Raw genomic sequence first — 25,024 nt, 5'->3', positions numbered from 1 at the left:
TGATGCGCATGCACATATCGCAAAGTGAGTGAGGCAGCGTGTCCATGTATGTTTTCTTTGTTGGGGTTTCAATAAGAGGGTTGAAAGGGGGAGGGGGGTTGGTTTAATGCCTGGAAGAGACTGGCATTTATTTTTTTATATTCAGGCCTACTCAATGGCTGACGATGAAGAAGACCAATCCCCCATCCCCCTTTTTGAATAATAACATGATCATAATACTCTTTAGTTTTGTTTTTCTGTCTTCAATATGCTTATTCAAATGTAACAGCATTATGGGCGAATGGGCGGCGACGTGGCTCGCGTTCAATTTATTTTCATTGGCAGTACCACGGCGAGGCGAAAATCGCCTTCCTGTTGTGGCGAAGCGACATGCGACAAATAGTGCATGTGCACGTGTACGCGATGTGAATATAGAGAATAGGAAAGAATTCAATTTCTGTCGCCTATCACTACAACCAATCAATAGTGGGTTTGGTGTCAACAAAGGAGAACGCACTATTTTAGCAGTGTGTGACCAGCGCATACATTATAATATTTCTTGGGATGTTTTCTGGGATAAAAATAAAAACAACCGTATGAAAAATCTATTCAGTATCTCCCTTATTCCCCACAAAACCTTCTGCGACAGCATAGTTTTGGGGGAAAAGAAGGCGTCGGTTCCCTTCAAATTCATAGCCAATCAGAGACAAGGTATGACGCACAGGCAGAGCGCGGTGTCTGTGGTTATCGCTTTTCCGTGCTGCCGCGTCGCACCCGGTGTGTTTGATTTCAGCTCAATGGCAATGACTCACTCGTATTGCACATCGCCTCCTATGTGTTTTGCCCATTACAAAGATCTCCATAGAAGTTATGATTCCCCCTCTCAAAAAAGGAAAGAAAATAAGTAATTGCTGACAATTGCATGAGTCCCTCCCAGCTGGCAAAAGGTGGGGGACACCCTGAATTGGTGCCCAGCCAATCGCAGGGCATGAGGAGACAACCATTTATGCTCACATTGATACATACCTAGGGGCAATTTTGAGTGTTCAAACAGCCTACCATGCATGTTTTTGGAATGTGGGAAAAAACGGAGTATGTGGAGAAAAGCCACACAAGACTGGGGAGAACGTCTGAAAATGTTTTTTTTTTACTTCAGTGTCCTAGGAGTGGCTTCCGCTTGCGAGTTTCAGCGTGGATTTTCCCATTTTTAGGAATTTACAAAAAAAATGTACCGTATTTTCACGACTATACAGTGCATCGTATTTTTAGCCGCAGTGTCAGTAACGACTGCTATTTCTGTATTTTAAACACACAAAGGACGCATCGTTTTTATAAACGCAGCCAGGCATGGCAAAATATACTATCTTAAACATGCCCGCTACACCAACACGCTAAAAACACGTTTTTAAAAACGCAACGGAAGCAAAACTGAGTTCGGTTGTACTTTATTTAGCCATTTTACAATGTACTCACGTCATCATCACCCACAAATCCACCAAAGTCCTCATTTTCTGTGTCCGAATTGAACAATTGTCCAAATTAGTCATCGAAAACGCTGAGTCTTATATGTTCGTCCAGGCGGCCACAATCCATTCGCAAATAGTAGCTAGCTAGTAGCTAGCGTAACTATTCCAGGGCTGTCTTCCATGCTTCGTAAGGCTGTGTTGATGCCGATCGCCAGGCCACAATCCATTCGCAAATAGTAGCTAGCTAGTAGCTAGCATAACTAGCCCAGCGCTGCCTGCCACCCTTCGTAAAGCTGTATTGATGTCGATGTACAGGCCACAATCCATTGGGTGTAGACAAAAGAACTACATATCCCAGCAGTCACTGCGCAGTACTTTTTCTACGGGGAAAATAGTGCAGTCGGGGGCTGCTTGCCGTAGTTGTGAGAGATGGTGTACCCTATCGACTGATTTATTTTATTTTATCGTGATAACAACTTTAGTATTGGTCCATATATAAAGCGGACTGGATTATAAGGCGCCTTGTCTATTTTGGAGAAAATTTAAGACTTATTTGCGCCTTATAGTCGTGAAAATACGGTAATAAAAAAAAAATTCCCCCAGAAAAAATTTATACTGTGAACTATTGAAAGTTGAAGCCGCGATATTCGAGGGATTACTGTCGTTAGCTTGTCTGCCTCATAGTTCTGAGGTTTGAATCCCAGGCACGAGCTTTCTTGTGTGGTATGCTCTCTGCCTGTGTGGGTTTTCTCTCTGTACTCTGGACAACCAATCTTTGTACTACAGAAATGTAAAATAATAAAAACCGCCGTCATAATATATTACTTAACAGCAAAAATATTAAAACCTTGCCCATTTTAACTAGATGCCAAAATCGCAAAGAATAAGGAGAGTGCATTTAGTGGTAAGTTGACCGTCATCATATTAGAGAGTGGACTGCAAATTTTGGGTAAGGGGCAAGGGTAGCTTTTTTATTTCGATCAAATCAAAAGCCTTTATTGTTTTCATACACAGCTTCGTATAACGAAATTGGTGGTGCTACTCAACAAAGTGCATTTTCCAAGTAAAAACATAAGCAAGTAATATAAAAATATAAAAAGTCACGTCCTGGCAAGGTAAATTCTAAAATATTGCACAATCTAAGATATTGGACATTGTTATTGCACACCCTGAAGTTATTGCACAGAAAGGATTGTGTGCTAATGTAGGTTCAGAGTCCTGATGGCTTTAAATAGAAATAGTAAATAAAAAGGCAAATGTACAATAATATGAATAAAACACTAACATAATATAATTTCAAAGATATAAAATATTTAACAATAATAATAGAAGATTCTCCCTACAGAAGAATTTTGAGCAATGTGATTTTTTTTCCTTGATTAAAAACTGATGGATCATAAATATGGTACAAATGTATGACAAGTGCGGCCTGGTGGATGAGTGCTTAGCGTGTTGGCCTCACAGTTCTGGAATCGAGATTCAATCCCAGGTCTGGACATTCCTGTGTGGACTTTGCATGTTCCAGCAACTTATGCGACCCTTGTAAGGATAAATGGTACTGATAAAGCATTTATGACAAATTATATCAGAAATTCCACCGCCTGATGGTGTAGAGCACAGGTGTCAAAGTGGCGACCCGGGGGCCAAATCTGGCCCGCCGCATCATTTTGTGCGGCCCGAGAAAGTAAATCATGAGTGCCGACTTTCTGTTTTAGCATCAAATTCAAATGACGAGTATAAATATATGTTATATTTCCTGATTTTCCCCTTTTTAAATCAAGAATTGCAAAAAAAAATTAATCCATTTTTTTTCTTTTGTGTTTTTAGTTCAAAAAGCATTTTGTAAATTCTAAAAATAAATATATAAAAATATTACACAAAATACACATTGTTTTATATCTATTAAAAAAACTGAATACTTAGGGCTTTTGATCCAGTTCTTTTAATCCGATATTAAAAAATCTAAATATTATATCTAAAAAGGCCCGAGTGAAATCGAGTTGACGTTAATGCGGCCCGCCAACCAACTCGAGTTTGACACCCTTGGTGTAGAGGTTCACTCGCCTGAATTCGGTGCAGGCAGGCGCAGGCTCAATTCACACTGGTGTTGGTATGATTGTGAGTGCAGATGGTCGTTTGTCTCTTTGTGTCCCCTATGGCTCACTGGCGACCAGTCTAGGGTTTAGTTTGCCTTTCACCCGTCAGTCAGCTGGGATAGGTTCCGGCAACCCTTGTGACGATGCACAAGACGGAAGATGAATGAATGAATATCAGACATTTTTTGCTCTACTTGTTCCGTGGGACCATTAAACGCTCAGAGTTGAAATAATTTGAATTTGCTATCCATTATTTAGTGGTTGGGCTTTAAATGGTTTACAAAGCCAAAACATGTTTAGTTTTTATTCTTTTCAGAAGAAAAACATGGAAAAAAATATTGGCTGTCTCGTCTTCAATATAAGATGACTAAATTGTCATTCTTTCTCTTTTGTACTATTCAAGTTTTTGAAAGGTTAGTGTTTTTTATGAACTCTGACTGCCATTTGAAGTGTAAAATGTGTTCATTTTTTCAATGAAAATATATTAAATAAATATTATTGTACAGTAATACCTTGAGATACAAGCTTAATGCGTTCCGGGACCGAGGTCGTATGTCGATTTACTCGTATCTCAAATCATAGAAATGAACTAAACACAAATTAATTAGTTCACACCTTCTGAAAAAATACACCAAAAAACAGGATATTACAATGGAAAAATATTTTTATTGGTTCTAAGTCAAATAACTATCTAGTGGTTATGATGTTCAATACTAAAATTATTCAGTACAGGACAGCAACGCACTAATAACAAACATAAATTTAACCTAAATGAACGATACAGACACACTTAAAAATAACTTTTAATCTTACTTTACACTAAACTTAATTCTATTTTTGATTATTTTGTATTTAATATCGATTGTCATCACATGTCTTTTCTTTGCACTACCCTTCATTGCACCTGCTTGCTTTGGACCCATTGTTTTTCCCCTTAATTCTGCACTGACTTACCCCAAAAACACGAAAAAAAATGCAACGCTCTGCCCAGTGCTCGTAGATATCTTGACACAAGGGAAATGTGGCGAGAAAGACAGCGCGCTGTTATCATAAGAAGCCTCTCGCGTCTCGGCCACCTGGCTATCTCAAAATTTGTCTTGTATCTCAAGGCAAATATTTGCTTGGAATTTTACTCGTATCTCAAATTTCTCGTATGTTGGGGCACTCGTATATCAAGGTATTACTGTAGTTAAAAATTATATATACTGTAATACCTCGACATACGAGTGCAACCCGACATACGAGTGCCCCGACATACGAGCAATTTGAGATACGAGTACAATTTTGAGCAAATATTTATCCTGAGATACAAGACAAATTTTGATATACGAGCATACAGCGGACGCAAGACGCTGCTCTAAGAACATCATGGGCACTGTCTTTCTGTTCGCAACTACCTCGTGTAATGTCTCTACGAGCACTGGGCGGAGCGTTGCATTTTTTTCTGTGTTTTCCCCCCCCCCCCCCCCCCCCCCCGTTAGTCAGTGCCAATGGCGGAGCTTGTTCGCTAATACGAGAGGAGTACTACTTTCCGGGCAAGCTGGCAAGTGGTCGTGCGTTATCCTATTGTGAGGACATTTGTGTGCGCCATTTTCGGAATATTTTGAAGGGAAGACAAAAGCAAACAACCCTCGATAGATTCCTTTTAAAAACTCCGGCTGATTAGTGGGAATATTTTGAAGGGAATACAAACTCAAACTACCCTCGATATTGACTGAAAGTCAGTGTGGAGGCGGGGCAAAAAAAAGCCAACCTGGGAGAAGAAAGGTATCAAAAGTTAAAACAAAATTAGAATTAAGTTTAGTGTAAGGTTAGATTAAATTTATTTTTGAGTGTGTCTACATCGTAATCCAAGTTCATTTAAATTTGTTTGTTATGTTACGAGCACGTTGCCGTGCAAATCCCCCCCCCCCCTCTCCCCTCCGTGAAATCCGTCTAATTTTAGTACTACTAAACACATTTTAGTTCTATTAAACCACTAGTTATTTGTTACTTTGTTAATAGATGGCGAATTAGAACAAATAAAAATGTTTTTCCAATCCAATATCCTGTTTTTGGTGTTTTTTCAGAGGGTTGGAACGAATTAATTTATTTTTAGTTCATTTCTATGGGAAACGTTCGTTTGAGTTACGAGAAAATCGACATACGAGCTCAGTCCCGGAACGCATTAAGCTCGTTTCTCGAGGTACCACTGTATTGAAATTTGATTAAGAAGGGTGAATGAGTGGATTGAACATCTAACGCCGTCAATGGCAGGCAGAGAGTATCTTTGAATCCAAACGTGAATTTTTTGTTCCCACGACAGGAGGATGACGGCGGCGACGGGCGCTTCAGCTTCGCAGGCTCGGGTTACGGCGTGGGTCCGGCGTGCCTGCAGAAAGACGGCATGGCGGCCATCAAGGGCAACAAGAACAACGCGGCTGCGACAGGTGGGGCGCCGACCGGCGGTGGGCCGCCCGAGAAAAGCATCGAGGAGATGAAGAAACTCTTCATCGGTCGCGCCAAACGCATCGACACGGTGTCGCGCGTGGCCTTCCCCCTCGTCTTCCTCATTTTCAACATCTTCTATTGGATCACCTACAAGATCATCCGCAGCGAGGACATACACAAACAATAAAACACTTAATCTTTCTCCTCTGTCCTTCCTCTCCATCCTTCATCTTCCTCTTCTGGACAAAAGGCCGACAACTCTTCATCCTCCTCTTTGTCTTCCCGAAGACAAGAATCCAATGGCTGCATGCCAAAAAAAAAAAAAGAAGGGGGGAAAAAAGTGTCTTTTCACAGCGACGGAGGCCACGCCCACCCAGCGCAAGGGAGGAGTCACGAGTGTGCGTGGGCGCGGAAAAAGGTCACAAAGTGGAGCTCTGCCCCGTGATGGGATGCTAATGTGCTTTTAAACTAAATTTTGCTTCTATGCTAATGCTAGCACGCTATAACCCCTGATGTAGCAATTGCTTATTGTGGGGATGCTTTTTTGGGGGGGAAATGTACAAAATTTCTCCGTACATTTCCAATGACAAAAGAAAGTGATCCCTAAACTTAATTGAACTTTATTCAAAATGAACAGCAAGTGACCCTGGAATTCTTTTTTTTTTTGTGAGCCAAAATCAAGAGAAAGTGACATAAAAAGAAAGTGAGCCAGAATAGCCCCAAATTTGTAGGAAGTGAGCTATAAATGCCACAAAATCAATAGGAAGTGCCCCAAGATGAACTCATTCGCTGGTATTGATGGCAATACAAGTTCAAGCCGTTGGACTGGGAGGGACAGGTAGTAATGGTTTTATAAAAATCCCCTCAAATTAACAGGAAGTGACTAAAAATGGGACAGTAAAGCATCCCCACTCAAAATCGCTTTTTATCATATTGTAATTTCATATATTTTTTCATTTTTTTGGTTGATATCGCAATGCTTTAATTTATTAAGTTTCATGGTTGATTATTTTTTCCATTTTGAACTGATAATTTTGTTTTATTTTCTGCCTATTACTACTACAATTTCCCTTTTATGCTTTATATATTTTATTTTTTTAAAGTTTTATATTACAATTCTTTAAATTATCATTATTAATATTTAATAAATGTATACTTTTTTTATGTTAAACTGCATTCATGCAATTTTTGAATTCTTTCCAAAGATTTTAAAGCATTATTTTTTATGTACTCTACTTATGATAATTAGGACATCCAGATTTTCTTGATTTAATTCATTTATGATTTTTTTTTTAAATCCAAATTACGTGTGATATGTATTTTTTAATCATTTGAATGATTTGATTTTTGAAGTAGTTTCTAATAATACAAGGCTCGGTCGGCTACTCTATGCAAAGCGCTTCGTATCTAATGCAAAGCACGTGGGCGTCGACCGCCGACGTCCGACGTCGTGTCAAGCGTCCGAGGCCCGGCGACTGCTCGTGGCCGGGCTTTCATTTCATCGTGACGACAAACTTGGTCGTCGCCGTTTGGGCTTTTTCATTTATCGTGTTCGTTGCGCTCCTGGCCAGTAGGGGGCGACGGAGGTATTTTTCACAAAGCCGAAGTGTTATCCCGCTGCCCGTCTCCACGGTGACAGTGCATCAGCATCACCCGTCGTGTTATTTTTCGGGTGATGCCGTGATGAGCTTTGATCACATTTTGTGCCATAGCCGCCACCGCTAACTAGCTAGCTAGCTGGCTAACAATTGTGTGCACGCGAAGAAATAAAGAAAATACAAAATGCGAAGACAAAACAAGGACCTAGAAAACCGGGGGTGGGCAAACTTTTTCAAGAGCAAAAATGCTGACGAAATAACTATTTTCATGTATATTTAACATTAGTCAAAAATATCTCTTGCTAATGATTTCATGATTTATATTTTTTTAATGATTGCTTTACAATCTTAGTGATCATTTTTATGTTGTTCGAAACAATGCATTTAAAATATGAAAATGTAAATATTTTTATTTCAAGTGGTTCGGTTAAATTTTTGAGATGAATTATTTTTTATGGATATTTAATGGTTTCATTTTTTGATTCGATTTCATATCAATGAAAATCAATATCACTACTCAAACTAAATGAAATTAATTTTCAGGTTGAGAGAAATTCTAGCAATACAAATATTTTGGGTATTTTAGTTACAATAACAGTTATTGTTAATTTTGTAATATTTTTCATTTTCAATGAATAATATAAAAATTAAATTAAAATTATTTACACTTTATTCACAATAATACTGTTAAATTATTGAGAGTGATGAATAAATGAGAACATGCCATTTTTTTACTGTTATTTACAATTACAAGTAATTGATGATTTTGTTACTTTCATGAAATCAATTTTATTGTATTGTCACTTGAGTTACTCATTTTTTAATGATTTATTTCCATTTTTGTCCGTTTTACTCCAAACAAATGAGACTAATGTCTTGCGTAATGTCAGCGTGGCTGCATATGTATATTTTGCCCACCTCTGACCTCTGACCCGCAAATGTTTTTGTGCTTCCGACGCGGGCGAGGTCGCGGCATCACGCTGTGTTATTCTACCCTCTGGGTTAGGGGCAGGAAGGCGGGGCTTCTCTATTTCGGAGCTTGTCTTTTCAAGTTAGCATGTTTGATCGATTTGAAACGATTGGTCGGGAATCTTTTTTGCACACGTCGGAATGGCCTTACTTTTCTCTTCCTTCCTTTGGCTTGACGAGCTTCTGCGGTGTCCAACCACTCCTTTTTGCTTTGCGGCGTGCGGGTAGAAAAAAGAAAATTAAAAAAAAAAAGTGTGGCAAATGAGTTTTCTTTTCTGAGATCTGACAAAATATATTTTGCATGAAAACAAAGAGATTGGCAGATGTTTTGCTTGCGCACAACAAAGAAAAAACTGTGAAGCAATTTAAAGAAGAACAAAAAAAGAATGTAGCATTTCTGCTGTAACTGTATATAATATATATATATTCTATTTATTGAAATATGTCCTACTAATTATTCTATTAATGACCTTTTATCAACATCATTTTGAACAATGTCGATGGCGGCTCGCTGCCAGATCTGTGTCAAGTTCAAAAAATAAAAAAAAGATTAAAATTCAAATAATCTTGATGTCTGAAAAGTTTTTTTTAATCGATTCTGCCATACATTCATTAATATTTCATCCCACAATTCTCGTGACAATTCAAAATCTGTCTGAATTGAGTTTTACACATTGATTTTTGTGAAAATAAACAATAGGTGGCAAGCAGTCCACTCCCATCCACTAGTAGGCAGCGCAGCCTCCTTGCCTTGCAATCTGCCGAAACAACTGCACAAAGTGGCTTCCGCTTGCAAGTTTCAGCGTGGATTTTCACATTTTTATGAACTTACAAAAAAAAAATTACAAAAAAAAATCCACAGAAAAAAACGCTATGTAGTGAAGCCGCGATAATTGAGGGATTACTGTAATCCTCTTAAAGCGTATTATCTAGATTCATTGAATTTAAATCATGATACGAATCATCGCAATATGAGGAAATACACAGTAACGTGTGATGCGAGAAAAAAATTAAAATAAACAAAGATTGTCTCTATGGTAAACACAGATACGCGAATTCATATTTTGTGCACACGATTTTATACTTCATGCGCGTATTCTTTGTTCTTTTGGCTAAAGCTACAAGAAGGGCGGTAAAGATGATTTAATTTTGGGCTGGGGATGAGCAATAAAGACATTTTTAAAATCCTGGCATGTCAAAGTGTCATTATTAGTGAAAGACATTTGAACAGTAAACTGAGAGGAAATCGCTGGTCTATTTTGCAAGGTAGGTAGCATAGTTCGAGAGCTCACAGTACCCACATCATGCACAAGAAGTACTTTGTGCACACGACCAAATACTACTTTGTACCCACGAAGTTTAAACTCATGCGCTCCAAGTATAAAGTCATGTGCATGATGTTTGCACAAAGTATGGTATGTTACGTTGTGAAACACACAACTTGTAAAAAACTCATAAAATTATGTTATGCGCACTGTTATGAATTATCTCATCTCATTTTCTGAACCGCTTTATCCTCACTAGGGTCACAGGGGGTGCTGGAGCCTATCCTAGCTGACTCCAGGCCAGCCAATCGCAAGGCACAAGGAGACAAAGGACAACCATTCACGCTCACACCTAGAGAAAATCTAGAGTCTCCAGTTTGCAGTGGTGTGCCGTCAGGGCCTTCAAGGCCTTCTCTGATGGCCTAAGAAATATCTGAATCACAGACTGATGTTAATTATATTTTGCCCATGAATACTTATTAAATAATTCCAAATTGTCTGTTAGCTTACTTTCCCCCTGGTTGCACTGCTTCCAGATGTGTGTTTTCATATTGAAGCATTTAACCAATCACATTTCAGCCATTATTTGTTGCCAGGGTCAGAAATCTGCCTCAAGGCCTTCACAATCAGTTCTGCAGCCTCTGCTGCATTAAACAAGCGTCGATAAGACTGTTGCTTTAACCAACCAGAATTCAATTTGGTGACACCAAGGCCTTCTCGCAGGCGTAGGGATACGTCATTGCCTTCTCGCAGGCGTAGGGATATGTCATTACCTTCTCGCAGGCGTAGGGATACGTCATCACTTTCACCAACTATGATTGGCCAGTGATAGAGTGGACTAGCCAGAGCTACCAAACTGTATCTGGAGCGTGCTGCACAAGCAAATATGATTTGCTTTGTACTTTGTGCTTTTGCTTTGTTGTTCTGTCTAATCACCCTCTTGCTACTGCCACAATGAAATTTCCCAGATACGGGATGAATAAAGTTATCCAATCCAATCCAATATTGTTGTGTTGATTTAATAGTGGTTTTGTCAACCCGCAATGGTTGAAGGGGGAGAAGAAATGGAACTCAAAGCCATTTTCAAGATGGACTTTTCAAGAAAAAAAAGCTGGACATCATTAAGAAAGGTCAGACAACTCCAAAGCAAGCAATCCTGTCAAAACCGGGAACAAACATTTTCAGCACTAAATCGGATGCCAGAAATACGACAGGACAGGCTCGACTTTCAGCATTAGCTTCGATGGCGATAGAAAAGAAGGTGTAAAGAAAGGAGGATTGATATTGTCTACAGTTGAAAACGATTTTTGGTGAGTAAAATATGGCTATATTCCTAAATAATATTTCAATTGTATGAGGTTATTATTGATGATTTTTTGTGTTGCAGCTGTAGCTGCAGTAGAGGTTTTATAGCCATAAAATAGCTTTTGAGTGTTGGATTGATTCCGACAGCTGAAGGCGTCACTAGAAAATTCACGCACCGCCACTGCCAGATTGGGATCTGCAAGGAAACCAGAGTACCCGGAGAAAACCCACACAAGCCCAAGGAGAACAATCTCCACACAGTGAGGACCGACTTGCGATCGAACCCATAACAGTGAGGCAATATTTATTTTAATGAGGGAATTAATTTGACAGCATCTCTGCAGTGTTCACGTCGACGACTTGTCACATTTACTGAGAGGGCGGCGACATCTAGTGGACAACTAAATATTTTATTTTTATTTTGGAGCGTCTGCTTTTGGGTGTTAGTCTTTCAATAGGCTTACTTTGGTTGATTGTTGTCGTTTTGTGTCCTTATGCGTTGTCCTTGTTCGCATTTTTCAGGGTCATGTGTGTATTTCTATGTAATTGTTCGTTCGTTTGTTTGTTTTTGAGTGTGATTTATTGATCTGTAAATAAAATCAAAGAGGGACTCACTCGTCTGTCTTTATGCACGTGTCCATACACGTTGACAACATCATACAAACTCCACTTCACCCCCTTTCTAAGTAAAGCGTTATTTTGGACCCGAGGCGTAATTGAATGCTCACGTGTTGATCAGGGGTGTCAAACTCACGTCTAGTTAAGGTTTCATTTGGGGGGCCAACTAAAGACTGCCAAAATAAATCATTTCGACATTGTCCAAACCCCCCTTTTGGGCCTCTTCATAACACATTTTCTGTTGTATTTTGATTTGTACTTTTTTATACCCCCAAAAGGGAAAAAAAACAATTAATATTTATTTGAATCTTCTTTTTTAGTTATAAAAAACAGTAAATACACTCATCTCATCTCGTCTCATTTTCTGGACCGCTTTTTCCTCACTAGGGTTGCAGGGGGTGCTGGAGCCTATCCTAGCTGACTTCAGGGCAGAGGCGGGGGACAACCTGAATTGGTGGCCAGCCAATCACAGGGCACAAGGAGACAAACAACAATTCGCACTCACTCTCATACCTGCAGGCAATTTAGAGTGTCCAATCAGCCACTCTGCATGTTTTTGGAATGTGGGAGGAACCAGAGAAAACCCTCGCAGGCCCGGAGAGAAACTCCACACAGGTGGACCACCTGGATTTGAACATAGGACCACCACTGTGAGGCTGCCGGGCCGCCCTCGCTTTGTTTTCAACTTCTGTAATAATGCTTACAAGACAGAGAGTAAGTCATTCTATTACATCTCAGGCAAGGCTGAGATGCTAATGGACCGTGTGCGGTCGATTGGTCGCCGGTCTTTTGGTCGCCGTCTTTTGGTCGCCGTCTTTTGGTCGCCGTCTTTTGGTCGCCGTCTTTTGGTCGCCGTCTTTTGGTCGCCGTCTTTTGGTCGCCGTCTTTTGGTCGCCGTCTTTTGGTCGCCGTCTTTTGGTCGCCGTCTTTTGGTCGCCGTCTTTTGGTCGCCGTCTTTTGGTCGCCGTCTTTTGGTCGCCGTCTTTTGGTCGCCGTCTTTTGGTCGCCGTCTTTTGGTCGCCGTCTTTTGGTCGCCGTCTTTTGGTCGCCCCGACCGCGACAACGGGCGACCAAAAGACCGACGACCAAAAGACCGGCGACAAAACAAGGTAAAACAACACGGTCTTTGCATCAATAAAAGCCAACAATGGCCATGAGCAGTTTCACTGAGCCGACCTGTGAGTGTATAAGAGTTTGTATGTACATGCTTTGTCCCTTTAAGAAGGTACGTCCGTCAGGGTCTTAACAAGTTCTCCGACAAAAAACAATAAAAGTCCGGGAAATTGGGAGCTTTTGTTTAGCCTAATAATTACTAGGGCATTAAGTATGACTAAATAGTAATTCGCAGTTTGTATTTAGGGAATTTGAGCAACGATTTAAATGGTAATTATCAATAACCTTCCGGAAGACCAAAAGACCGGCGACCAAAAGATCGGCGACCAAAAGACCGGCGACCAATCGACCGTGTACCGTAATGGACTGCCCCAGTGCGTTGTTTTTGACTCCTCTGTCAGAACAAATGGCTTTTACCGGAGTTCTTATATGGGAATAAACATGCAGTGAACCTTGAGAAATAAGGCTTTAACAGATGATTTAAAATGCATAGTTCTAAAAATGGCAACTTGGCAAAGGTGACTGAGGCGTGGATCATGCGGGCCGCTGAACGCGCCGTGGAAGTCGAGAGTGATGAGGTCCCTAAGAGACTCCGAGACGAAGGTGCAGTAGGCGTGGGTTAAGATGTGATTAGTAAACTGATGAACTCTCTGGAAGAGCTTTGGTTGGGTGAAGCAGGTCGGTGAGGATTATGCTATAGGGGTTTTATATATAGATACATTGATAACTACATTTGGTGACAACGAATTTGATTATTGTTGGCAACTGTTTGATGGTGAAATCAAGCTGGAAGAAAGGGTCCTTCATACGACGTACAGTAGGTGGCTGTATGTACCCAATTGTTGCTTGCAATCTTCTGTTAATCATGTGTACAGTAGGTGGAAGTACGCAGCTAGTTGTAGTTGGAGATGCTGAATTTTGTCTGTTTGAATAAACTTTAAATTTGTCATAATGTAGCCTTATGATGCCTGATGACCTCATCTAGTTATAAGAAAGTTGTTGCAAGTGCATTAGTTGTAATGTTTGGAATTGATGATCTGTAGATCACAGTGTTCCACGTAATGACTTTTTTTCATTTGATTTCAGTTAATTTTGTATTATTGGTGCTACATTCTTGAATATTATATATATTATAATTTAAAGAGGGCGGCATGGGGGCTGAGTGGTTAGGGCGTCGGCCTCACAGTGGTTCAAATCCAGGTCGTTCTACCTATGTGCATGTTCTCCCGGGCGTACGTGGGTTTTCTCCGGGTACACTGGTTTCCTCCCACATTCCAAACACATGCATGGTAGGCTGATTGGACATTATAAATTGCCCCTAGGTGTCCTGCGATTGGCTGGCCACCGATTCAGGGTGTCCCCCGCCTCTGGCCTGGAGTTAGCTGGGCTCCAGCACCCCCGGTGCCCCTAATGAGGATAAAGCGGTTCAGAAAATGAATAAATGAAAGAATAAATTATGAAGGCAATTGCAAAAAAGTGCCATTTCGCACATACTAAATTCATCATTGAATTAACTGTCCGATTAGTCAACACTGGCCCCTTGCAGTGAAAATGGTTTGGACGTCTAATGCCGTCAATGGCTGCCAGTGAGATATTTGAGTGGTTAAACAAATGCACGTAGGGGTTAAGTCCTATGTCATAAAGCTGCTTTTTCGGTGTCAAGCGCACCTGTGGCTCTCGACCAATCAGCTGTCAGAACCACGCGGGTGCTCAAGAGGCCTGTTACAAGTCGCAAAAACCTTGTCAGTCATTCAAAAGGTGAATTTGGAAAACGATCTGGAAGCAGCAAGAAAATGTGGATAACACTTTCTCGGCATCAACACCAGACATTGAAAAGTAAATGATGACATGTAGGTAAAGAAGTCTCGGGACACCTACAGGAAGTCTGAAGAAAACGTGGACAAACATTCATTTGTTCGCTAGCAAAATCTCCCACTTCAAATAGATTGGATGTCTATCAATGTGAATGCCAGCCAGTGAGTTAAAACAGTGTCTGACCAAGCCATGATAAAAACATATGCAGGTCTGCATGCAATCTAGTGTTAAAAATTATTTATTTATATGGTTTCTCTACAGCGTTGCAAAAAGAAATGGTCGCCATGCAAAACTGATTAAAACAAACAACAAATAAAAACGTGACCACTACCACTACCCCCCCGCGACCCTAATGAGGATGAAGCGGTTCAGAAAATGAGATGAGATGAGACACCCTCATATAGTTGATGTATTACTCAACCCCTACTACTATTACTACTACTACTACCACTATCACTACTACTCCTACTACTACTACCAATATCACTACTACTCCTACTACTACTACCACTATCACTACTACTCCTACTACTACTACCAATATCACTACTATTCCTACTACTACTACCACTATCACTACTACTCCTACTACTACTACCAATATAACTACTACTCCTACTACTACTACCACTATCACTACTACTACTACTACCAATATCACTACTATTCCTACTACTACTACCACTATCACTACTACTCCTACTACTACTACCAATATCACTACTACTCCTACTACTACTACCACTATCACTACTACTCCTACTACTACTACTACCACCACTATCAAAACTACTCCTACTACTACTACCACCACTATCACTACTACTACTACCACTATCACTACTACTCCTACTACCACTATCATTACTACTCCTACTACTACTACCACTATGACTACTACTCCTACTACCAGTATCATTACTACTCCTACTACTACTACTACCACCACTATCAAAACTACTCCTACTACTACTACCACCACTATCACTACTACTACTACCACTATCACTACTACTCCTACTACCAGTATCATTACTACTCCTACTACTACTACCACTATGACTACTACTCCTACTACCAGTATCATTACTACTCCTACTACTACTACCACTATGACTACTACTCCTACTACCAGTATCATTACTACTCCTACTACTACCACTATCACTACTACTCCTACTACTACTACCACTATCACTACTACTCCTACTACTACTACCACTATCACTACTACTCCTACTATCACTATCACTACTACTCCTACTACCACCACCACCACTACCACTACTACCACTATCACTACTACTCCTACTACTACTACCACTATCACTACTACTCCTACTACCACTACCACTATCACTACTACTCCTACTCCTACTCCTACTCCTACTACTACTACTACCACTATCACTACTACTACTACTACCACTATCACTACTACTCCTACTACTACTACCACTATCACTACTACTCCTACTACTACTATCACTACTACTCCTACTACCACTATCACTACTACTCCTACTACTACTACCACTATCACTACTACTCCTACTACTACTACCACTATCACTACCACTCCTACTACTACTACTACCACTACCACTCCTACTCCTACTCCTACTCCTACTCCTACTCCTACTACTACCACTACCACTACCACTACTACTACTACCACTATCACTACTACTCCTACTACTACTACCACTGTCATTACTACTCCTACTACTACTACCACTATCACTACTACTCCTACTACTACTACCACTATCACTACTACTCCTACTACTACTACCACTATCACTACTACTCCTACTACTACTACTACCACTATCACTACTATTTCTACTACTACTACTACTACTACTACTACTACCACTACCACTATCACTACTCCTCCTCCTTCTACTACTACCACTATTACTACTACTCCTACTACTACCACTATCACTACTACTCCTACTTTCACTACTAATCCTACTATCACTACTACTCCTACTACTACCACTATTACTACTACTCCTACTACTACTACCACTATCACTACTACTCCTAGTACTACTACTACCACTATCACTACTACTCCTAGTACTACTACTACCACTATCACTACTACTCCTAGTACTACTACTACCCCTATCACTACTACTCCTAGTACTACTACTACCACTATCATTACTACCCCGACTACGACTACTACCACTATCACTACTACTCCGACTACTACTACTACCACTATCACTACTACTCCGACTACTACTACTACTACCACTATCACTACTACTCCTACTACTACTAGCACTATCACTGCTGCTCCTCCTACTACTACTACAACTACTACTACTACTACTACCACTACTACAGCACCATCTCGTGGACGTTTTCATTTTAAATTAACACATCTTAAACTACTTTCCCTGACTTACAGTAAATAAACACTTAGCCCTGCGACGTTGTCAGGAACTATAAGTTTGAAATAAACAACTGAATTGAATTACTGTATTTACAGTCTGTGATATTTTGAGCAGTGGAGGTTTCATGTGGATGGCTCTCATAAAACGGCTCTGGTTTCCTGCAGTGCGTTGAGCCGTGCCATCCGGTCTACTTATTAACATAAATCATCCTTCAGTGGACCGTGATGATGCATGCGCTGTGCTATCTATACACACCAATGTGGGTCATATTTTCTACATGTCATGTGAGGACTGCAGTATTTTGAAGCACTCTCACTTCCATAGGGTCAAAATATTTACATGTTGTAGACAACAACAACAAAAAACAATTTTTCCTCTTTTGTAGGGCAGACTCGTGGAATTATTTCATTTGATTTTCACGTTTTATTGACAGACAAGCACTGCTTGTTTAGAACCAAAAATCTCTTTTAAAAAATGAGTTGGATGAGAAAGGAACATTTCAGTTACACAAATAGCACAGCAAACGTGTATACAATTACCGTAAAACCTCTATTTCAATGGCATGCCATTCTATTTTTCAAACTTTCCCCCGTAGTGCCGTTCAATCAGAGGTGCCATTCAATTAGACAGGTTTTTTGACTAGCTGGTCAGAGTTTTGAGACGATGCGGTAAATTTTATGGATGAAAAGAGAAACCAGGTAACATATACATATTTATTTAACAATAGCCACAAATACAAGGCGATTACTGGTAAGTAATTACAAATTCACTGGTGAAAATCAAGTGGCACGTCGCTGTTGTAGCTGTCCTCGTCATTCACATCACCTTCAGCATCAGTGTCGAGTGCCTGAGTGAGTTCACGTTCATCGTCGCCAGCATTGGTTTCGCCAGTGGCGGGCCGTCAGGGCCTTCAAGGCCTTCTCTGCTGGCCTAAGAAATATCTGAATCATATTATATTTTGTCTGTTACACCCTGCATTCGATCTTGACACACAGGGGGAAATAATCAGAACAGCGAGATGTTGTTGTTAGTTCAATCCAAACTTTTACTGTAATGATTCAGCACAAAAACCCATAACATACAATTACACCCATATATATACATTATCAACACGTTAGAACCCAAAACATAATGTACAATTACACCTATATATATATAAATATATATTAGCAACACTTTAGAACCCAAAACCCAATGCACACACACACTCGTTCAACACACGGTCATAACTTGTCATATCTTTTCCCATTACAACTTCCAGTAGTCCTACTATTATTCAACAGGGCAAACAATGCAAAATCAACAATATAACATCCTTTCTATGACCGTTATAGACACTGTCAACGATAATGGTGGCCGAAGGTAGCGTGCTAAATGCTATTCCATGTGCGTGACCGAGACTCTCACATTCACGCCCGTAATTCAAACGTAAATAAACATTAATAACCATTATCTCTTTTCTCACACGCTAAACAGTGTATATTACAAACCCCAAACTCAAACAACCTTTACAACAAACAGCATACCTTGACACACAGGGGGAAATAATCAGAACAGCGAGATGTTGTTGTTAGTTCAATCCAAACTTTTACTGTAATGATTCAACAGACCTCCCGTGCCTCAAGCTCTTTGCTAAGACATCAATAATCGAATACCGATCTACTTTAACATGCCCCACACTTGCCATGTGGATCCAAGGATCACCAATCGAACACCGATACACACATTCAATCCAAACTCGTCATAGCTTCTTTACATGCAATCGTTAATAAATCAAACACTCTAGCATGTCACACTAATAAATCAAACACTCTAGTATGTCACACTAATAGATCAAACACTCTAGTATGTCACACTCTCCCCCACAAAAACAAATGTCGTCCCGACATCAGTATATTCCAAATATCTTCCCCTTGTTGGTTGTTATGCTGAACAGTCTAGCGAACTTGTCATTTCACATCCTCTTCTGTAAACTGATACTCATGAAAACTCCAGGCGGCAAGGGCCACAGTTCAAATATAATCCACACCTCGTACGGTCCACGTTCACTGGATGGAAACTGTAATCACAGTCGTAACAGTCCATGTTCGCATAATACATGCCACCCTTGTAGGCTCAAGCCCGTTGGAGTCCATACATAAAGGGTGGTTGAATGTAATATGGCTGCAGGTGTACTAACCAAGGAACCACTCCTGGTGCAGGGTAAGGAGGTAGCAGCTGATGTGGTGACTGAGTACTATAACAGGAGGGGACACCAAGCTGATCATAGGTCGTTCGTCGTGGTGGATGTCTCTCCCTTCTTGGCCGTTCATAAGTCAACGCCTCAGGTTCATTCACAGTGGTTGGCGGAGAGGTCTCTGATAAATGATCATCACGAGGATCTTCAACAGCCAGATTTGTTCCCTCACCAGGCAGGTCCTCCCGCTGATAGTCATCTTCTCGTTGTACTGGTCCGGAAGCAGGGCCCTTCACTCCGAGTCTCTGATTCGCTGGCAGTGGCCTGTGCTCAGACTCCATCCCTTGAGCATCGCTCTCATTTAGCCCCTGGAGGGGCTCGTAGTGAAAGTCATATTCGTCACCACTGTCTTCGTCTGACTCTTGAAGATGAGATACGGGCTGCTGTTTCTTTCTCTGCATACTTTTGCCAATTTTTCCTTCTTCTAGTGTTGCCTCAACAGGTAAATGATCACAGGACATCAGTAGATTTCTGTGCAGAACTCTGGAACGCCCTTTACCTTTTTCTGGCCTGACTTCATAAATTGGTAGATCAGATCCCATTCGCCTCACCACCGTATGAACTGTATCTTCCCAGAAGTCACGGAGTTTTCCAGGTCCGCCTCTTGGTGTCAGGTTTTTTATCAGGATGCGTTCTCCTGGTTGTAGCACAGAGCTCCTCACTTTGGTGTCATAGTGCTTTTTACCTCGTTCTGCAGCTTTCCGTGCACTCTCGGTGGCAATGGTGTACGCCTCCTCCATCCCTCGTCTCCATTTCTCCACATAGTCCTGCTGTCCATCTGTATCGGACTTGTTGTACAGTCCAAAGAGCATGTCCACTGGAAGCCTCGGCGATCTCCCGAACAGTAGGTAAAATGGTGAATAACCTGTCACATCACAACGGGTACAGTTGTACGCATGCACAAGCTTGTTCAAAGACTCCTTCCAATTTGATTTCTGTGTCTCACTCAGTGTTCTTAGCATCTGCAGCAATGTCCTGTTCATTCGTTCCACCTGACCATTACCCATCGGGTGATAAGGTGTTGTCCTGGATCCAGCCATGCCACTGAGTCTCTTCAACTGTGTGAACAAATTATTTTCAAATTCTCTTCCCTGATCATGGTGGATACGTAAGGGGAACCCAAACTTCAGGGCAAAGTCATTGAAGATAAGGTTTGCAGCAGCCTTTCCTGACTTGGAGGTGGTGGCATATGCTTGGACAAAACGTGTAAAGTGATCGACAATAACGAGGATATACTCATATCCGCCTTTGCATCGATCAAGATGGAGAAAGTCAATGCAAACCAGCTCAAAGGGCTGTGTTGTCACAATATTCGTCAATGGTGCTCTCTGTTCCTGGCATGGTTTTTTTTGTTTTAGGCAAGGACAGGTTTTAGTCACATAATGTTCAATATCAGACTGCATATACGGCCAGAAGAAACGATCACGCACAAGGGATACTGTGCGGTCGACACCCTGGTGCCCCATGTTATTATGCAACTCTTTCATTACTGTTTCTCGATATTGTTCCGGTAAGACTAACTGTTTACGGGTTGTGGTGGTTCTGTACAGAATCCCGTCACTGTCTGTTATCAGTTTGTCCCACTGCCTGAGCAAACATTTTGTCTTTGGGCTGAGCAACTTCAACTCCTCCGCTGATGGCTTACAACCTGACAGTTTATAATTCGACACAGGACGAATGAACAGGTCAGATTGTTGTGCTTTCCTTACCTCTTCTTTTGGTATAGGGCTGATTGACGCAGCAGCTGTCTCCTCTACATCTGTCACTGAACAGCACATCTGTAATGAAGGCAGACTCAAAGGGAACATTTCCTGTACCTTGATTGCTTGGATCGTGGCAACGATGGCATCGGGTGGTAGTTCCTCAGAACATTCCTTCATCAACGACTCAACATCCAGCGGCATCCTTGACAAAGCATCAGCATCATTGTTTTCCCTCCCTGGCCTATATTTTATTGTAAAGTGGAAATCAGCCAATTCTGCAACCCACCTGGAAGTGGTTGCATTTAATTTTGCAGTGGATAGAATGTATGTGAGCGGGTTGTTGTCGCTATATACCGTGAATGCTGGGGCATAGTACAAATAATCTCGAAACTTGTCAGTGATTGCCCATTTTAGAGCCAAAAATTCCAGTTTACCAGAATGTAAGTGATAATTCTTTTCAGCTGCTGTCAATGTGCGGGAGCCGTAGGCAATGACTCTAAGTTTGCCATCCTGCTTCTGACACAACACTGCACCTAACCCTTGGTGTGAGGCATCAGTGTGTACAATGAATGGCTGGGTAAAATCTGGGAATCCTAATACTGGTGGATGGAGCAGGCATTCAATCAGTTGTTCAAGCGCCTGCTGGTGCTCGTCAGTCCATGTGATCGGCTTGTTTGAGGGAACAACATGGCTTGGTTTTTTTGTCTTTGTTTTGTTTGGGGCATTACTCTGGTCTGTTTTCAGAAGGTCATACAGACAACTCGCTCTTCTGGAAAAGTCTTTGATATATTGTCTGTAATAAGTCAGTAGACCAAGCATCTTTCTGAGTTGACCCACAGTGTGTGGTTTGATGTCTTTCAGTGATCGAACAGCTTCAAAATCTGCAGGATCCACCCTGCTGCCTTCTGCAGAAACTATCCTGCCCAAATAGCGAACCTCAGCTTTGAAGAGATTGCACTTGCTGGGTTTTAGTTTGATGCCATACTCTCTGAGGCGACAAAGTACTTGTCTCACATTTTCTACATGCCCTTCAAAAGTCTTACTGAAAACCAGCGTATCATCCAAGTAAGGGATGCAGATATTATCCCGGAGTCCTTCCAGACATTCCTCCATGCAACGCTGAAACGATGCAGGGGCGTTCATGAGGCCAAAAGGGATACGGATCCACTCGTACAGTCCCCATGGTGTAACAAAAGCAGTCAGTGCTCGGCATTCCTCAGACATAAACCCCTGATGATATGCCTTCCCCTGGTCTAGGAGGGAAAACCAGGAGTTCCCGCCCAAGCTATCCATGATGTCTTGAACTCTGGGGATCGGCTGTCTATCTGGATGTGTCTTCCTATTTAGGTCTCTATAGTCTACGCATAACCGAAGAGTTCCATCTTTTTTTCTGACACACACGACTGGCGAGGAGTATGATGAGTTTGACTTTCTCACCCAGCCCTGTGCTATTAAGTCATGGAGATAACCCTTCATCTCTTGGTACAATGGTCGGGGCACTGACATATATGAACGCTTTACTGGCTCAGAATCTTTGAGAGAGATAGTCATTTGTAATCTGTCAATACAGCCAATGTCATTGTCTGAGATTGAGAAGGAGTGACACTCTTCTCTCAGCATTCTTTTGACTACCTTTCTCTGCTCCTCTGTCAGGTGACTTACATCTACAGGTGGGTCCCATTGTTCACCTGTATTGAATGGGGTGCGAATGCTGGTATGGTTCACTGCAGTTGGTGCTGGGGTTGGTTCAAAAATCTCAGCGGGAAGTATAGTCAAAATTTGTTGTACTGTGCCAATTACAGTGCGCCCGGGTAAAAGAATATCATGGCCTGTAGGATTCGAGACATCAATTGTGATGACAGGGAAAACACCCTTTCTTACCCTGACCAAGGTGTCGTTGAACTCAAGACCCTCTGGCCACTGGGCATTCACATCTGGCTGAAAAAGCACACTCGTGCCCTCTTTGAAAGGTTTGGCAGCTATACGACATTCAATCTGAATAATGGTGTGTTTTGGCACTAAAACCCTGTTTTTCCTAGCTCTCACTACATACTGGTCTATCTGTTCCGCACTGACGGCCTGTATAAAAGTCCTCACCTCGTTTCTTTTGAGACTTGGGAAAGCCCTCCTCACAGCAAGGTACTGTTGATCCACTTCGGTCTGTGCCAGAATGTGTTCAATAACGTTAAAACCAATAATGGGATGGGACAGATGATGCCCGCTTGTCACAAGCATTGGAATTGTCAATGGGTTTTTTCTGTGTACCCCTGAGACCAAATGAAATGTTGTCTCAACCCACCCAATATAAGGCATCTCAATCCCATTTGCTGCAATCAATGTCAGATCTGCAGATGTTTCTAATATTTCTGAGACATTTCTCAGTCGCACGCCAGGTAAATATTCCTCTTTCCACCTTTCGTCAATAATTGAAACTTGCGAACCCGTGTCCCATAATGCTTGTAGTTGGTGGCCATTCAAATAACACTGAACTAGACATTGCCTTCCAACTAGGGAGGTAATTTTATGTTGATGACCTATTGCTGCCGGGGGTGGCCGGTAGGACGTGCCTTTGTCTCTGCTCGGAAATTTCCCACAGTCACCATGTATAAATAGTTGAGACTTCTCTCTCTTCATGGTTGACACTCGTCCCGCAGGGGCAACCACTAGTCGTTTAAAGGGGCTTCTCTTAGCGGCCTGACAATTCGTGTTTTACATCCAACTTGGAAATGTTCTCCACTCCCACAGCGATAACAGTGTGTGCACTGTACATCTCGCCCTCCTCGCTGACAGGCAAAACACCTCCTTGGGACATAAGCAGGGCGGCTAGTGTTCCAGTGGGGTGCTGGGGGCTGGCTGTAGTAATTTTGTTGAGCAGAAGGTGGCTGGGGGTCCCCAACTGGTCTTCTAACTGAGGGTGGGGGGTAGGACTGAGGCTGAAATGTAGCCTGCTGTAGTATCTCCTTTATCTGAGCTATTTCTGCACTGAGATCTTTAAGAGAAGCAACACTTGCCTTAAGTTCAGTCAACTCCGCTCGTACCTCAGGGGACACTTTTGGTTTTTCTTCTACAGGGCAATTGGTAGGTCGTAGTTCTTCTGACTGCACCTTGCTAACATGTGTCGCTGCCTGTGGGGTACTAAACTTCTTTTTATTTCTCCTTTCCACTTCATTAGCACAGGCTATATTTAACCGCTCTAGTAACAGTTCATCTGAAGTCTTACAGTCCAGCAAGAGAGGCTGCATATCTACCCTCACACTGTCACTCTGGAGACCAGTGAGTATTGTGTGCAAGCACATACGCTGGACTAAACTTGGGTCATACTGGAGTCCTGATTCTGATTCTCGAGATGCAAACAGTACCTTCTGCCTAAGACCCAAGACTCGCATTAAGAAACTTTGAGGAGTCTCTTTGATCTGCTGCACTTCTGAAGCTAACTGCTTATAGAGGTCGGTAGCACTCCTCTCCTGAAAGTGAGTGCGTAGGATGCATTTGAGTGTGGGAAGAGTGAGGTTAGGTTTCTCTTCCAAATAATTACGTAGCTGCAAACTGGGGGAGATAGCTCTGATAACTGCATCAATAATTTCCACATCTAGGTAACCCCTATTCAGTCCATTTTCAATTTGATGAACAAGGCTGGAGAATGTCAGCTTGTCCCTTTGGCCTGGTTCACCTATCTGGCCAGCAATTTTGAAGTCCTTGCGCCAGTATGAGCTTGGCTGGGGCTGGGGAGACACACCCCCTTGAGGGTCCGCAGCATCTGGTAGCTGGGGCAAAGTTATTGGAGTCTCTTCCAATCTTGATCCTTGCTTTTCGTTTTCATCTATTTTGACTTCATGCTTCATATCTGATATTTTATCTTTCAGTTTCAACAATTCAGACATGCCTTCATCCTCTACTTCCTCTAGTTCTTCTCTTTCTAGGTACTTTACAATGTGAGCCACTAATGACAGACGCGATTTCCGTTTAACACTTCTTAATATGTTAAGAAAATCACATATTTCCAGTAGGTTATTTTCC

General features: G+C 41.6%; 1 protein-coding gene across 10 annotated transcripts in view; it reads left to right on the top strand.

The window, feature by feature from the left end:
• Window positions 1-8,925, top strand: part of glra1 (glycine receptor, alpha 1) — a 76,822-nt gene extending 67,897 nt beyond the window's left edge. For all 10 annotated transcript variants that reach the window (XM_077609062.1, XM_077609063.1, XM_077609061.1 and 7 more), the window contains one exon: window positions 5,847-8,925. In XM_077609062.1, the coding sequence (XP_077465188.1) occupies window positions 5,847-6,158 (312 nt within the window). In that variant the 3' untranslated portion in view covers window positions 6,159-8,925. The remainder of the gene's footprint in view (window positions 1-5,846) is intronic.
• The last annotated feature ends 16,099 nt before the right edge of the window (window positions 8,926-25,024 follow it).

Source organism: Stigmatopora argus, chromosome 9, assembly GCF_051989625.1.
Source record: "Stigmatopora argus isolate UIUO_Sarg chromosome 9, RoL_Sarg_1.0, whole genome shotgun sequence".
NCBI classification, from domain to species: Eukaryota; Metazoa; Chordata; class Actinopteri; order Syngnathiformes; family Syngnathidae; genus Stigmatopora; species Stigmatopora argus.
Note: the sequence above shows the minus strand (reverse complement) of the source record. Positions and strands in the feature narration are given on the sequence as shown.